This window comes from Diorhabda sublineata, chromosome 5, assembly GCF_026230105.1.
Source record: "Diorhabda sublineata isolate icDioSubl1.1 chromosome 5, icDioSubl1.1, whole genome shotgun sequence".
Lineage (NCBI taxonomy): Eukaryota > Metazoa > Arthropoda > Insecta > Coleoptera > Chrysomelidae > Diorhabda > Diorhabda sublineata.
Genome location: NC_079478.1, coordinates 11,632,936 through 11,647,713, shown reverse-complemented (window position 1 = coordinate 11,647,713; position 14,778 = coordinate 11,632,936). Strand labels below are relative to the sequence as shown.

Sequence of the window (14,778 nt, the reverse complement as noted above, 5' to 3'; positions counted from 1 at the left end):
AGGACATTATATTTGAACTCAGTGTCGTCAAAAACCTACACCTACTTTCAACCAAAATATTGTAAACGCTTCGTAGTCCATCAGCGCCTGATCCAAGACCGGCTGACCCGCACATTTATCCGGGGCGGCGAATTTTGCTCATTATTGACAAAATATTGATAATCACTTAATCAAAATATATATTTGATGAATTTTTCTTCGATTAAATTCGACATAAATTCATATTTCTAATTTGTCATCGTTTCTTCTGGAGGGCTCAAGGGATATAATGGGGCCTATATGAGAGGCCGCGAAGCAGGAGTGGAATCTAGAATTATAAATTTGCCTCTCTCAATCTAATGGTTAATGATGTTGCAAAAACATCATCATTTTTTTCGATTTCTACTTCTACTTTAAAGCATGTTAAATGATTAACTTTGAAACAATTAAGTGAGACTAAATGGGAGAGTAGGATAGAAGCCTTAAAGCCGATCAAAGTACTTACAAATTGTAGCCGTCGTAAAGAAGTCCTATAAATGGCGTTTAAGGAAAGGGCTAAAGAAAAAATCCAAATATTGATAAAAACAATTTATGTGTATATTTTTATGTAACAAAACTTGTTTCTTTCTCTGAGCCACAAGTACGAGGATATATTGAAAAATTCTTAGCCTACTATAGAACCAAACAAAATTTCAATGTCAAAATATTTTATTACTCAACATATTCTTCTCTTAATTGTATACATTTATTACAGCGAACCTGCAACGTCTCTAGACCTTTCAAAAAAAATGTTTCTTCTTGCTCTGCAAACCAGACCTCCCAGCTTTTATTACCTCCTCGTTGGAAGAAAATTTCCGACCTTTTAAACTTTTTTTGAGGTTGAGGAAAGAGATGATAGTCGGACGGAGCCAAATCTGGTGAATAAGGGGGGTGTTCTAGTAATTCAAACCCTATATCACGAATTTTTTGCACGGCAACATGAGATTTGTGTGCAAGGCCGTTGTCCTGCAAAAACAAAACACCTTTCCGCGTCTTTTTTCTTTAATTTTTTCCCGTATAGGGGTCAGTAATGTCGAATAGTAGTCTCCAGTTAGTTATTGTTCTACCCTTATCCAAAAAATTAATCATAATCACTCCATGGCAATCCAAAAAACTCAAGCAAGAACTTTGCCACCAGATTTTTGGACACGAAACTTCTTAGGTCTTGGAAAACCAGTCTTATCCATACTAACAATTCGGTTTAATAAGTCTAAATCGTTTTCAAATCGAGCACAGATCGAACGCGATGCCTCTACCCTTGCACGCTTTTGGTTAACATTCAAATATTCGGGGATCCATTTTGCAGCAATTTTTCTCATGTTCAAATTGACGTGAACTATATAATGAACGCGTTCGTATGAAATATTCAGTGCTTCAGATATCCGTTATAGACCCCCCCCCAAGTTTATCATTTTATGAGATTTTTTCGACTGAATAACTGAATATTGAATCAAGAATTAATCACAATATTATTTCATTATTTTCTTCTAATTTAAATTCACAAATTATTTTATTAACGTATATTTGTAAATTTCATATAAAATGTGAGAAATATTAATATACTAGTATCCAAAATTTTGGTCAATTCCCTGTATATTTTTATTCTATTATTGTTTTAACTCGCCACGCCAAGTCGCGTTAATTAACGATATTTTTTATACAAAATTCTCGGGACCAACGTTACAATTGATAACTCCGGCAACTGCGCTATCTTGTCAAGAAAAATAATAATAGCTCCTGTCACGATTTCAGTGTTCAAACGTTTAAAGTTGTTGGATTGTAGTGTTTATCTATAGTGTTTTTAAGTGTCGAATAAATATTATATTTATTAAAAATGTCAGCATCACCGATAGCGAGACAAGCTGTAGAAAGCCAAGCTATACCAATTAGAAGAGTTTTAATTAATGATCATTCCGAATTACCCGCTCATTATTCTTCAACACCTGGAGGGACTTTATTTTCGACTACCCCTGGAGGTAGGTTTCATTATATGTTTTTATTTTTCTGTATTATCCAAATTGACTAATAGTTTGAAAATAATGTGTTTCATATTATCAACTGAAACGTTTATTTTGATATAAAAAATTTGTTATTAAATGTTTCCTAGCCTAGTGATGTAATTCACTCACAAAACCAAAACGTGAAAGTAATAAATATTTTAAATGTGATTTTTCGAACTAGTATTTTTGTTTTGAGTCACTGAACAACAAAATTTCTATATAGAAATATAAATATATTTTCTGGAAATTATTATCACTAAAATAATATGTAGTTTTAAGATAAGTTAGTTTGTAGACTTTTTACTTATTCATATTTTTTTATTGGTTCGAATAATTAGAGATGTTCTATATTTGCGAATGTAACCTCCAGAAAAATATTAATTTTGGATTCAAGACAACAAGTGTTGAGCTGCATAAACATTTTGCTTTCCAGGTAGTTTTTCAGGAAATTTTCTCTACACTGGTTGCTAGTTTAAATTAGTTGACCTACTTCCTATTTTCGATATAAGTATTTTGAGGTATTAAGCTGATAAATAATTGTATACAAATTAGGAGGTGTGCAACAGAATCGCATTTAGCACAATGACACTAATTTATTGTAATCGATCCGTGGACTTTTGTCGATACCGCATTTTTTATCACTAAATTTTCAATACTCTCCCAACTCTCTTTCGTTTTTCTGATAATTATAAATGCGAACAATATACTTTGATTTTTAATAACTGTTATGTGGGATAATGAAATGAGAAGATAACGATTTATTGTTCTTAATTTCACATACATAGATTAACTAACACTTGACCGATACGTTTCAAGATAAAAAAAATTTTGTACACATGTTTTTTATTACTTATCTATAGAAACATCGCAGTGATAATTAGGATCATAAATGGTAGGATTGATCATACACTAGATGATTGTAACTAAAAGGATTTTTGACGTCTTGCAAGGGAATGGGGATAAAAAATTGTTTTATCATTCTTTTTATAATTTTGAACCCATGAAAGAAAAATATATATGAGTTTTCTATTTGGGAACGTGGCAATGAAACACCAAAGTAGACTAACTTTAATATATTTTCCGAGCTTTCGAATACTTATGCATTCATCGTCTGGGACTGAAATTATGGTTTAAAATGAATACATAAGTATTCGAAAACTCGGAAAATATATTACAGGAGGAACTATCGCAAACATGAGATCATCATTCTGTCCGATAGTCAAGCAGCCATTAGAGCTGTAATCTCTAATATCATAAAATCCAAACTCGAAATGAAATAGCTGATAAGCTCGCTAAAGCAGGGGCAGACAAGTTCTTAATGGGACCTGAACCCTACTGGTATTAGCTACAGAACATTAGAAAAACCACTGGAAAAGAAGGTAGGTAGAAGCAAAAACAATTATTGGGACAACCTACAGGGGCTGAGACAGGAAAATACTTTTCTGGGAAACTATAACCAGAGTAGATCTGCTGAATGTATAAATCTAAGTAAGAACAATCTACGAATATCAACAGGTGTTCTATTGGGGCACTGTCGCCTCAAAAAACACCTGAAGACGCTAGCAGATAATATGGCGTGCAAATTTTGTTGCAAAGAAAACGAAACCACTATCCACATTCTGTCGAAGTGTGAAACACTAAGGAACTCCAGAGCACTATACTTGGGTGCATATGAAATAGAAGACGAAGAATCAATAATTATGGACTATTTTAATTCCCATTAGGATTAAGATAAACTAGTTATTGTATAAGTTCCTCGTATAGTATTTTAGCCTCAAAAAACAAAAAAATGTTTTCAAATCAGACTTGCTCGAGAATTTAACAAAACGCATCTAATTGTAACATCCGTAAACAATACAGCGTTATTTTCATAATCATACTAATTTAGAATCAAAATTACCGAAATTTTCAAATGACATAAAATCATACCAACAATTTGGAAAATGACTTGATTATATGAATTTATTAACGTCCCACAAAATAATCCATTACTAGCAATATCATTTTATTATTTGTTGATAATACATAGTCAAGAGTTCAAACACACATCCTTGTGGCACTCATTAACTCTTATCAATAATATATGCAAATTTTGGAGACATTTTCCACATTAATAATCATTCAATAATAATTAAATAAAATATAACGTTACGTGACCAACACTGCATCTCCCAATATGTATATATATTTTTCTATATTTCTATTTATCAAGAAGTAATTAAGAATTCAGTATTCTTGTGCTATTAATTTTCTGTCACTTGTTTTTCTCAAAAAAAAAACCATCAGTTATTATGTAAACAACTTCTTGCTGTTGAAATTCTCCTCGTCCGAACAAGGTCATGCGAACTTTTTAAATGTTTAGTAAGGACATTTTAAAAAATAATTAGGGTGTCTGTACGAATGGTATTTAATGTTTACGGTATTTTCCAAAAATTCCCATTAACTGGAATAGTCATTCTACATTATCACAAATTTTAATTCATCTAATTACATACAACTATACCGAGTGGTTTATTTTTACGAGAATATAACCTCATTCTTTAATTAAACGTAGTACATAAATTATTCACTTCCGTCTCGTGTTTCATATAAATAACTATATTTTATTTATTGAAAAGTTTAATATTAAAGTTTATTATGATATGAATTTTGTAAAATTATTAATTGTATTCCGATTTTGTAACATTTAAGAAAATTTCATCATTTGCTTGAATTTATTTAAAGCTGGTTTGAAAGGAATGTTTATCAATTTTTTGTAAACATTTCTGAAGTATTACTGATAAAATTGCGATTAAAAAAATAATAAAACTACGCAGTTAAAAGTGAAACGCCCAGTAAACAATAAATCTGTAAAAAAATGTTCAGGTTATTTATAAAAATTTACGCCGATACCCGGCAAATTCAAGGTTATAAATTATAATTGTGCACGTGTATAGTATTGCATTATTTACCACTGAGAATTTCGTGTGCAGGCACGTACTCAACAATTTCCGTAGTAAATATTTACATCGCAGATTATGTCATCCCTTTTTAGATAGAACACAGAGCTAAAATTAATTAACCTAGACTAGATGCTGTTAATATTGTAATATGACTTGTTCAACTGTTCGGGTTTTGAATCGAGTATAACAGTTTTTTAGGATAGAAATTTGTTAAAGTGAGAATTTTCTGTTACAGGTACGAAGATAGTCTACGAAAAATCTGTTCTACTTACTTTAAGAAATTCACCGATATCCAAAACACCACCACAATTTGAAATACCAGATAGTATTTTAGGAAACTCGAATAAAAACACAAAAAAAACAGGTGATCAAAAACGACCCAATAAAGCAAGAAAGTCGAAACCTGAAATCAACCACAATAGCTCAGAGGACCAATTCGACATGGAACTTTAGTATTATTATCAACGACCTGAAAAAAATAATCTAGGCTAGATTTGAAAAATTTACAGAACTTCGGTTGAAGAGGGAATACAAAAATTGCAACTTATTGTGTTCAATTAAATTAATATAGTAATAAGTCATTTTATTTAGATTTTAATATTAAACTTCCCCTTTACTTATAGTGTAACAAAATATAAATAAAATAAGTCGCCTTCATTAGTATAAATTGGTTTTCCACAGAATCTATGAATTTCTGTTTTATGGTGAGCAGATGGTTGTCTTAGATAGGAGCTTGTGGCAATTTAGGTACATAATTTTATCGTCGTTGATACCAAGACGTAATGTAGTCTGCACCTATGTTAAGTAAAAAAAATAAGTGGCAGCCTCAGGTAGCTTTGATTTTCTTTTATAAATAATTTCGTAATTGTAAAAAAACTGCCAAAAATAATATCATTTTTGTCACCAACTGATGACTCCGCAGCAAGAATGACGCAGCTCCATAAAAGTCGATTTTGAGAAAATAAAAAAAAACTTTTATACGCCATAGTTTATAAGATACCACTTTTACGTTTTAAACTGCCAAAAGCACGTACCTTAACAATTACAAATACCGAAAATCTTCTAAAAATATAATATTTTAAAGCAAATAAAAAGTTGTTTTTTAATGGATCTACGTCATTCTTGCACCAAAGCTTCAAAAAGTGTGCGTGTCTGCAATAATGAAAGAGCTAAAATTACATTTGAACGCAAAATTTGTATATATTTATTACATAAACTTTATTCAATGTTACTCATTAAACAAAAACAATAATAATAAGTCATAGAATCTAATACTATTCAATAGTTTCTTCGTCGTTGGTCATTTCGACGTCACTACCTGTGTTCCCCTGAGCAAAAGTTAATTTTTCATAGTAAGATAGGTCGTTTTTTGGCACGTATTGATTTGCCAGCACCATCACGTTGTCATATTCTACTTTTTTCAATGGTAATTTTTCTTTATACAGTTGATTTGGTGCCGTATTGGTATCTAACGTAGAACGTTGAATATTGAATGTACTATAGATAGGTACATTACAAGACTCGCTGCACTGGATTCCACTGTTTGCTTCATATAAAATCAGTTTGTATTTGCTTATCGCAAATTTCTGTCTATGCTGGTTGATGACTGTTTTCTTAAAATGTGGCTTTAAATAATTTACAAAGTCAAAAATCATGTTTTGTTCTACTGGGACCACTTCAAAGTTTCTGCTGCATTTGCCATAATGTGTCATATATTCTTGAGGAGTAAATATTCGTTCGATTTTTCGTAATGCTTTTTCTACAACCCCAAATGACCTGTCACATGGCAAGAAGGAGTGGCCAGGTTCAGGATATCGATGAATCTGCCACATATTCATCACTGGAACCACCACTAAAAGGTTCAGGTTCACTGTCCAATTCCTCTAACATATTACACTTGTTATAAACTCAAAAATAACAACTAAGAATATTATAGCAAAGGTAGAAAACTAACGCAAAACAAAAACGTCAAAACAAAATGCGATGCACGTTTGGGGCAAGAGCGACGTAGCTCCGGAGCTACGTTTTTCTTGCTCCAAACACAGTATGACGCATCTCCATTATTACATGCTTTAGTATACCCAATCACCATAGCTGCGTCGATCTTGCACCAAACGATAGCTAATATTTTGATCATTGTAAACAGTGCATAACCCCGATTTTCGTTAAAACTGGAGCTGCGTCATTCTTGCTGCAAAGTCCTCAATTAAACACATTTTATAGACAGTGAAATCAGGATTATGGTAATTTATATTAAACTGTAGTAGGTACAATTATTTTTGTTTTAGATTATTTGTGAATATGAGAAGGAAACTTTTAAATATAATATACTAAACAAATTGGTAATTTCTGTTTTTTGTCTAATTAAAATTAATTATTAAAAATCTCAATCTTCATTTAACAAAAACTAAATGAATTAAAAAATACGCAAAAATTACCTTCTTGTCCTTCATCAATTAATTGCTAATCTACTACCAGCTCATGCATTATGTAGCAGGTTGACGATTCAAACCAGTTGAAATTTAAATTATCATGTCTTTGTGTCCGCTCAAAATTTATTGGATCATATTCTATCTATTCTATATAATACTGTATAAAGAAATTGTTTAAATTCTTTTTTGACATGGTGGTAAGTTAGAGGCATCAAGTTATGTTTTATGTTTTCCAAACGGTTAATATTATTGATGTCACAAGTTTTTAAGAAAATTCCTTATCCAGCTTCATTAACCAAACTTGTTTTCTCTATATTGCAAACATGACAAATGGATTCTGGATTATAATCACATCCAATTAAGGAATGAAATTGGAGCAATGCATTACATACCAATGCTTCGAATTTGTATTTCTACGCCCTTGTAGATATTCTCAGGTAGTAAAATATTTTTGGTTTGGAGTAGACAGTATCGTGTTTTCTGCCTTTTTCATAGAAATATTGGACTTAAACGCAGGAAACATTTCAATCGCTAGCATTAATTCTTTTTATAATAAACATAATTAAAACTCACTATAGAAGCGATACCATTGGTTTTGACATTATTAACATTTTTCACAAGGTCTTATTTGATATTGGAGCATTTACTGAATGCAAATAATGATTTTACTTAGTACCTACTTTAATATGATCAAATTCTGTCAAACAATGGAATTATATAAAAATTACAGATCCCAGCTATTTCAGATAAGGGCCAAACTTGATAGAATTTTACATTGTTTTTTAAATACTGTTTCATATGAAACAGTGTAATTATTTTTTATTTTTAAATAGAATCTTAGAACAAATTATATAAACATCTACAATTGATCACTAAAAACAAATAAATCTAAACGATATTAGTTTGTACTTGAATGTGGTACATCTATGGTTTGTAATGCATATACCCTGGGTGCATTCAATGAATAGAACATGTTCTGTTGTTCACGGCAACTGAAATCCCCTTTTGAGAGTTCAACATAGTGACTACGATCGTTGAGATACAAGATAGCTCGATTTTACTTTGATGTAAATCAGTTAAGCACTAAAAAATTCAATAACTTACAAATTATAATATAACCTCTCAAAACTGTCTTTTACGTAAAAATATCATATATTGAAATACAAGTAACAGAAGACTTTTCATTTCTGCAAAAGTTCCAAATTAGGATAAGAGCATGAGTGGCAGAAGGAATGATTGCTGGAACGGCCTTCCATTAAGAATGTTTATACTATACTAAAAATTGTAAAAAATATAAATTAGGGAAGTGACACCGTAACGTAGGTGGTCGGTGGATAACACTTATGTGAAATATTCTTTGAATTTAAATTTGACTCATGTCATTCATTTAAGGTTAGGTCTTTCAAAGAAACTTCTTCACTGTATATTTGTATGCTTTGTTCAAATTTATGACCGAATAATTCATCTTCCAGTTAGCTGTCAAAATTAATCTGTTATTCTGGGGCACCAACACACTATAGAAAATTATCCAAAATCGTTTTAAGAATATTTTTACACGAAAATGTGTGCGACAATAACGTTGGTCTAATACCGAGTCAGAGAATACCATTTAAACTCAAATTTGGTATAAAATATTAACGTATAATCTATTATTTCATTCATTGTCGAAATGCGCAATTTTTAGAGAAAATCAAAAACGTACCAGTCGCTAAGAAATGACTTTTCTATGTTGACCAATGAGATTGATCCATGAGAAACTGTATTATTATCAAAATGGTGAATGTTATGAAAGGAGTTTTAGTGAAATGGTAACTTACAATTTTCCTGCTTAAAATAATTTAAGATGTATTCACTGAATATATTTTATGAAATTTTAGTGACCAGGCCATGAAACAATTTCTTCTACATCTAGACGAAACATTAAAATTAGGAAAAAAATTCATCATTCAAGATTTGGATGAAAATCATTTATTTATTTCAGCTGATATTTTAGATACTCTACAAGTGAAAATTGATGATTTGATGGACCAGATTAGTTTTCCATTGACAGAAAAAAGCGCCTAAATAAATACTCAGCATAATGACTATCTCAAAGTCTACACTTCGCGGTTCAAATCGCATTAGGTAAGAATCATAAACTAATATTTTTAAGAATCAATGTGACAATTCTTTTTATTCAAGGGAAAATGATAAGCGACGTATCGTCGACGAAACTTCCCGTAAACGTCGACACAGGAAAGTAATGGAACTCCTGGAATCAGACAACTACCATGATGATCCCCATGCTGACTTGGTTATGAGTAAAAAAGTTCCCAAATTCGAAGACAACTTGGAACACAGAAATACTCGTACCAAGAAAAAAGAGAGAACTACGGATTACTACCAATTCAAGTATCGTAAAAACTTCCAACAATTAGTTGATGAAGATAGAGTAGATGCAGATTTGAACGGAAGAGTCTCTTATATGGATATACAATGTGAAGATACTCTTATACCACCTAGACACTTCTGTGCTGTTTGTGGCTTTTTGGGACAATATTCTTGTTTATCTTGTGGTACTCGCTATTGTTGTATTAGGTGCATGGACACTCATATTGATACAAGGTGTTTGAAATGGACAGCTTGAATAAATATTAAACAATTTTTCATTACTATGGTTTGAACTGTGGATGTTATTTATGTTTTTTGCTCTATAGTTGAATGATTATAACTGATAAAATAAAAGTGAAAGTATTTTTATTGAACATTTCCTTAATATAGTAATTAATGGACTGGAAGTTAGTACTAAAGTGAGGATTTACAATACTGATAAGGCCCATAGTAACTAATGCCTCTTGTAACCAGTATACTAAATAAAAAAAAATAGAAAGAAAGGAAAAAAGAATCAACAAGTGTATCAAAAACTGATAATACAGTGATAATAAGAGCTAGAAAATGGCAAACAGTACTAGCCAAAATAATGCTTAGTAATTTGCTGACAAAAAACAAAGGGCGGGAAAAGAAGATATGGAACTCGATGGAAATAATATAAACTAAAATTTGTAGCAAAGTACAAATTGAATAGTTTTTTCAATAGAATGATGATAAATGAGAATGAACACTGAAAAACAGAAGACAAAACCTAAACTTTTATTAGAAACACAATAACATGGTTCAAAGAGACTACAGAAATTGGAGATTGAATATTTGAAATTAGCCCAACAGTGAATTTTTATGTCTCAAAGTTCACACAAAAGTACTAAAATCTCATTAGTCTAGAATTGTGGTCATACAGGATTGAAGAGGTGAGGGTAGTTGAAATAAGCATACAGCTTAATGAGAAGCCAAAAAATCATAAGCATGGTTTATATTTACATAATTTAATAATATATAATCCTAATAAGTGAAAAACATGATTCAAAAATCCTTGAATCAATTTAATCACAATATATTCCTCATTTCTAGTACAAAAACTTATTTTAAAATCATTCCTACTCAAAAGTGATATTTAAATTTCGTGAAAAAATATAAAGTAGGTATTATTTCCCTTCAATCTCTTTTGAGCTCACTGCTTCATCAACTTTTTTAAAATAACTTTCAGAAACTTTATCTGCTTCATCTAATACTTGTTCCACACCAAGTACCTCAGGTATATAGAACTGCATCATATTTTGTACACCATTTTTCAAAGTAACTACAGAACTTGGGCAGCTCGAACATGCTCCTTGCATTTTTAGTTTCACAATACCATCTTCATAACTGACGAAAATTATGTCACCTTAAACAAATATTTCAATAGTCCTATTCAAGCATTATACTTTGAATTTAGTTACCTCCATCCTCTTGTACAGTTGGTCTGATTCTAGTGTCTAAAAGTTCTTTTATCATTTGCACTGTTTCATCATCATCATCTTTAATTTCTGTGAAATTGAAGAAAAAGTCTAATGTGATTACTCATTAATTAATTATGACTCACGTGTGTCTTGATTTGGTTCAGCTTCATTTAACACTGGCAATCCACTAGCAAAGAAATCCATAATTGTAGCAAATATTTCAGGTTTTAGTAACTTCCAATTCACCTCGTCTTCCTCAGATTTAGTTACAGTTATAAAATCAGGACCAAGGAATACACTCTTAACTCCTTCAATTCGAAATAGTAATTTTCCTAATGGAGAACAATAAGCAGCTTGTCCATTTGGAAAATCAATTGTTTGTCCATTTTCCAAAACTTGAACTCCTGGTAAAAATTTAACGCTATTGGGATTGGGAGTTTCTTGCGTTTGAATGAACATTTTCAAAGATTGAGAAGTAAATAAAGTTTTTTGGGACCATTTTTGCGAAATACTAAAACAAAAAAAGACTTTATTCTCTGTCAATACTATTTACAGTATTTTACTTTTGACAAAATCCAGTTAGTTTTGGTGTGTTGTTAGCAAATCTTAGAAAAATCAATGAATTACGCCACATTTTTCATAATATTTATTTTCTACAAAAGTTGATATTTTTAACCCATTCTCAAGATTTACAATTTTGACAATTCTCTGAAAGTAGGCAATTTCTCGAGAAATGCAAACTTAAAGAAGAACTTTGAACCATTGAATAAATAATTGAAATTATGTTCAATGCTTATTATTAGATTAGTTTTATTATACATATTTTAACATGAATATTTCCTAACTAATTTTATCAAACATTTATCTGAATTTTGGTGATGAAGTAAAATTTTAAATATATCATTTTCATCTCTCCTTGGTTTTCTTAGGTAACCACATCTTTGTATGATGTTCTGTGGTACAGAGCACTGACAGATTATGTTTTTCTCCGTGTTTTTCACACGGTCTTACATACTACATGTGGCTCATTCTATTCCGTGAACAACATTACCGAACGCAACTATCAACAATCCTAGACTAAAACAAGTAGAATAATTATCTCATTACAAATTAATTATTGTTTCTTAAATAACAGTTACAATCCGAAGCTTTAGAAAAAATACAAAGGATAACTTGTATTATTCAATCGACTCAAGAATAACTTAATATTAGTAGATTGCAACAATAGTGACTGCAGAAAACATAACTTAAGTTCTGTGAGTGACTGGTTATAGATGTCATTTAATATTATAAATGGTAGATGCTAATAAATTAATATTTGTATTAACATAAATTGGAATAATTCCATTGGATTTAAACGGCAGTGCATATATCTCATCATGTCTGATGAATTACAAAATTACCAATTACAGCTCCAACAAGTGGAAGCTGCTCTATTGAGCGACCCAGACAATCAAGAATTGCAGAAGCTTAAGATAGATTTGAAGGAAGTAATAGAACTTACATTAGATCTTAAAAATAAAGCTGAGGAAGCTGCTAATCAACCAGAGTATACGGATCCAGTAGGAGTAACTGAAGAAGATGAAATCACAAAGTCTTTGCTTGCGGTTGAAGAGTTTGTTGCTCGAAACAGAACCAAAAAAATGTGGAGGGTAGGAGATATATGTATGGCTAAGTGGAACGAAAATGGACAGTATTATGAAGCAAGAATAGATGTTATTAATCCGGACGGACAGGTAAATGTTACTTTTGAAGCTTATAAAAATAGAGGGGTTACTACTCTATCCGAATTACGTGAATTCACAGGTCAGAAACGAGTCCTTTCAGAATCAGAAAAAATGAAAAAAGCCAAACTACATAATAAAGAGTACTTGAAGAGAAAAAAGTTGAAAAAGCAACAGAGGTTCAAAGAGTTGGAAGAAGAGCGTGAAACAGAAAAGAAAAAATGGTTAGCTTTTGCAAATAAAGCCGTTAAAAACAAAAAGACAGGGTTAAAAACAAAAAGTATATTTGCTTCTCCAGATTCTGTAAATGGTAGAGTTGGGATAGGAACTTGTGGAATAAGTGGAAAACCAATGACTGAGTTTACTACAGCAGAAAAATGGAGGAAAGGTACATAAGTGAATATGGAAGGAATCTTAGCAAATTGTCATTGTTGTGTGATTTAATGAACTATTTGGTGACATTGTATTTATGAAATAAATGACTGATCTTTGTTTCAATGATATAATTACAAAACTACAGCTTACCAATCTTGTATTTTTTTATTAAAACTGTGTAGAATTAAAAGAAATTATAATATTAAGCTGCTGATGTGTTGATTTGATATGGACTGTATGTTAAAAAAATGTTGGTTGAAAAAAAAATAAATTACACAAATTGCTCTTTTTAATAATTAAACAGGAAAAAGGAGAAATATAGAAAAGTATGTTTTATATGAAATTTTAAAGAAGACTTTCTGATTTTTAAACCCTATCTCCATTCCTGTCTTATAATAATTTATCAACCAGTGTTTGTATTGACATTATTTCACAAATATGTATAAGTATTGAGAAAATTGAATTGTTAAAATATTGTTTCTAGTACTTGGTATTTATTTTGTAAATAAAAACAGTTTGTTAATCTTTCTTTGTTTACTGCTTCACAGAAATCTGTCTACTCAGTGATATGAGAAATAGATGTTTATCAAAATTGTTTTTTCTTAAAAGGAAATGAAAAATTTGTCTAGTGACTCTTTCTATTCAATAGCTTAAATTACAACCTATTCATACATTAATTTAACTTCTTAATATTTTGATTTTTGGTAGATTTAAAAAAGGTTTTTTCAGACAATTTTGGCTACATAGAAGGATACAGGTTACACCATTACTCTCAAAGAATCTATTAATATATTTTTTATTTAAAAAGTGTTCTATATATTAGTTTTCCATAATCTGTTAAAATACAAAATACGCCTCTGCTAACAGCCTCGATCAGGAACAAATAACTATCTTTTTTTTAAAGTTGTTCAAATTGTGTTCTTTCTGTAATTTGCCGTATCCAAGTCTTATGAAAAGTAGATATGATATCACACAATTGCTGATTTGTTATAAATATTTTATTTCTCAATTTATTTCGATTGTTATCTTTAGTCTTCCACACCATAGTTTTTAGACAATCCTAGAGGTAATAAATCTGGAGATATGGCTCTATTGTACCCCTTCTTTATCTGACTAGGAAAACTTATGAAGTAATTTAGAACAGCAATACTGAAGTGTGGTGGTGCACCATTCTGATAAAACAAATAGTATTAGATCAACAAATCTAAATACTTGGTCAGTTCAAATTGCCTTCTACAAAGAATGGTCCAGTAACAATGAGCCGATAATATCTACCTAAACATTAACTTTCAAAGTTATTTTTGATCTATATTCCGTATTCATCTAGGATTAATATTAAATATCTATAATTATTGTACATAACGGTTTAATCGAGAAAAGACTATCTAGTAAAACGGAAGTGTGCATTATAGTTTTACAAAGTTTCATTCTACGGTCATGATCATCTTCAGATAATTCTTGTACTGCAGTTATTC

The 14,778-nt window shown here is 30.6% G+C and overlaps 5 protein-coding genes across 5 annotated transcripts; 4 read left to right on the top strand and 1 right to left on the bottom strand.

Moving 5' to 3' along the window:
- Positions 1-1,743: 1,743 nt before the first annotated feature.
- LOC130444501 (eukaryotic translation initiation factor 4E-binding protein) lies at positions 1,744-6,227 on the top strand. The gene is made up of 2 exons (XM_056779647.1): positions 1,744-1,994; positions 5,196-6,227. The coding sequence occupies exons 1-2, from the start codon at positions 1,853-1,855 to the stop codon at positions 5,411-5,413; spliced, it is 360 nt and encodes a 119-aa protein (XP_056635625.1). The 5' UTR covers positions 1,744-1,852; the 3' UTR covers positions 5,414-6,227.
- Positions 6,228-9,146: 2,919 nt separating this feature from the next.
- Positions 9,147-9,456, top strand: LOC130444503 (general transcription factor IIH subunit 5). Its single transcript, XM_056779648.1, has 2 exons — positions 9,147-9,200; positions 9,270-9,456. Exons 1-2 carry the CDS (start codon positions 9,166-9,168, stop codon positions 9,454-9,456), a joined length of 222 nt encoding a protein of 73 aa, XP_056635626.1. The 5' UTR covers positions 9,147-9,165.
- Positions 9,379-10,116, top strand: LOC130444500 (zinc finger HIT domain-containing protein 1). The gene is made up of 2 exons (XM_056779646.1): positions 9,379-9,516; positions 9,574-10,116. The coding sequence occupies exons 1-2, from the start codon at positions 9,473-9,475 to the stop codon at positions 10,016-10,018; spliced, it is 489 nt and encodes a 162-aa protein (XP_056635624.1). The 5' UTR covers positions 9,379-9,472; the 3' UTR covers positions 10,019-10,116.
- A 607-nt stretch (positions 10,117-10,723) lies between these two features.
- On the bottom strand, positions 10,724-11,935 carry LOC130444496 (NFU1 iron-sulfur cluster scaffold homolog, mitochondrial-like). Its single transcript, XM_056779643.1, has 4 exons — positions 11,768-11,935; positions 11,348-11,715; positions 11,205-11,291; positions 10,724-11,149 (listed from the first exon to the last, which is right to left on the bottom strand). Exons 1-4 carry the CDS (start codon positions 11,836-11,838, stop codon positions 10,911-10,913), a joined length of 765 nt encoding a protein of 254 aa, XP_056635621.1. The 5' UTR covers positions 11,839-11,935; the 3' UTR covers positions 10,724-10,910.
- A 324-nt stretch (positions 11,936-12,259) lies between these two features.
- Positions 12,260-13,889, top strand: LOC130444498 (survival of motor neuron-related-splicing factor 30). Its single transcript, XM_056779644.1, has one exon. It carries the CDS (start codon positions 12,584-12,586, stop codon positions 13,322-13,324), a length of 741 nt encoding a protein of 246 aa, XP_056635622.1. The 5' UTR covers positions 12,260-12,583; the 3' UTR covers positions 13,325-13,889.
- The last annotated feature ends 889 nt before the right edge of the window (positions 13,890-14,778 follow it).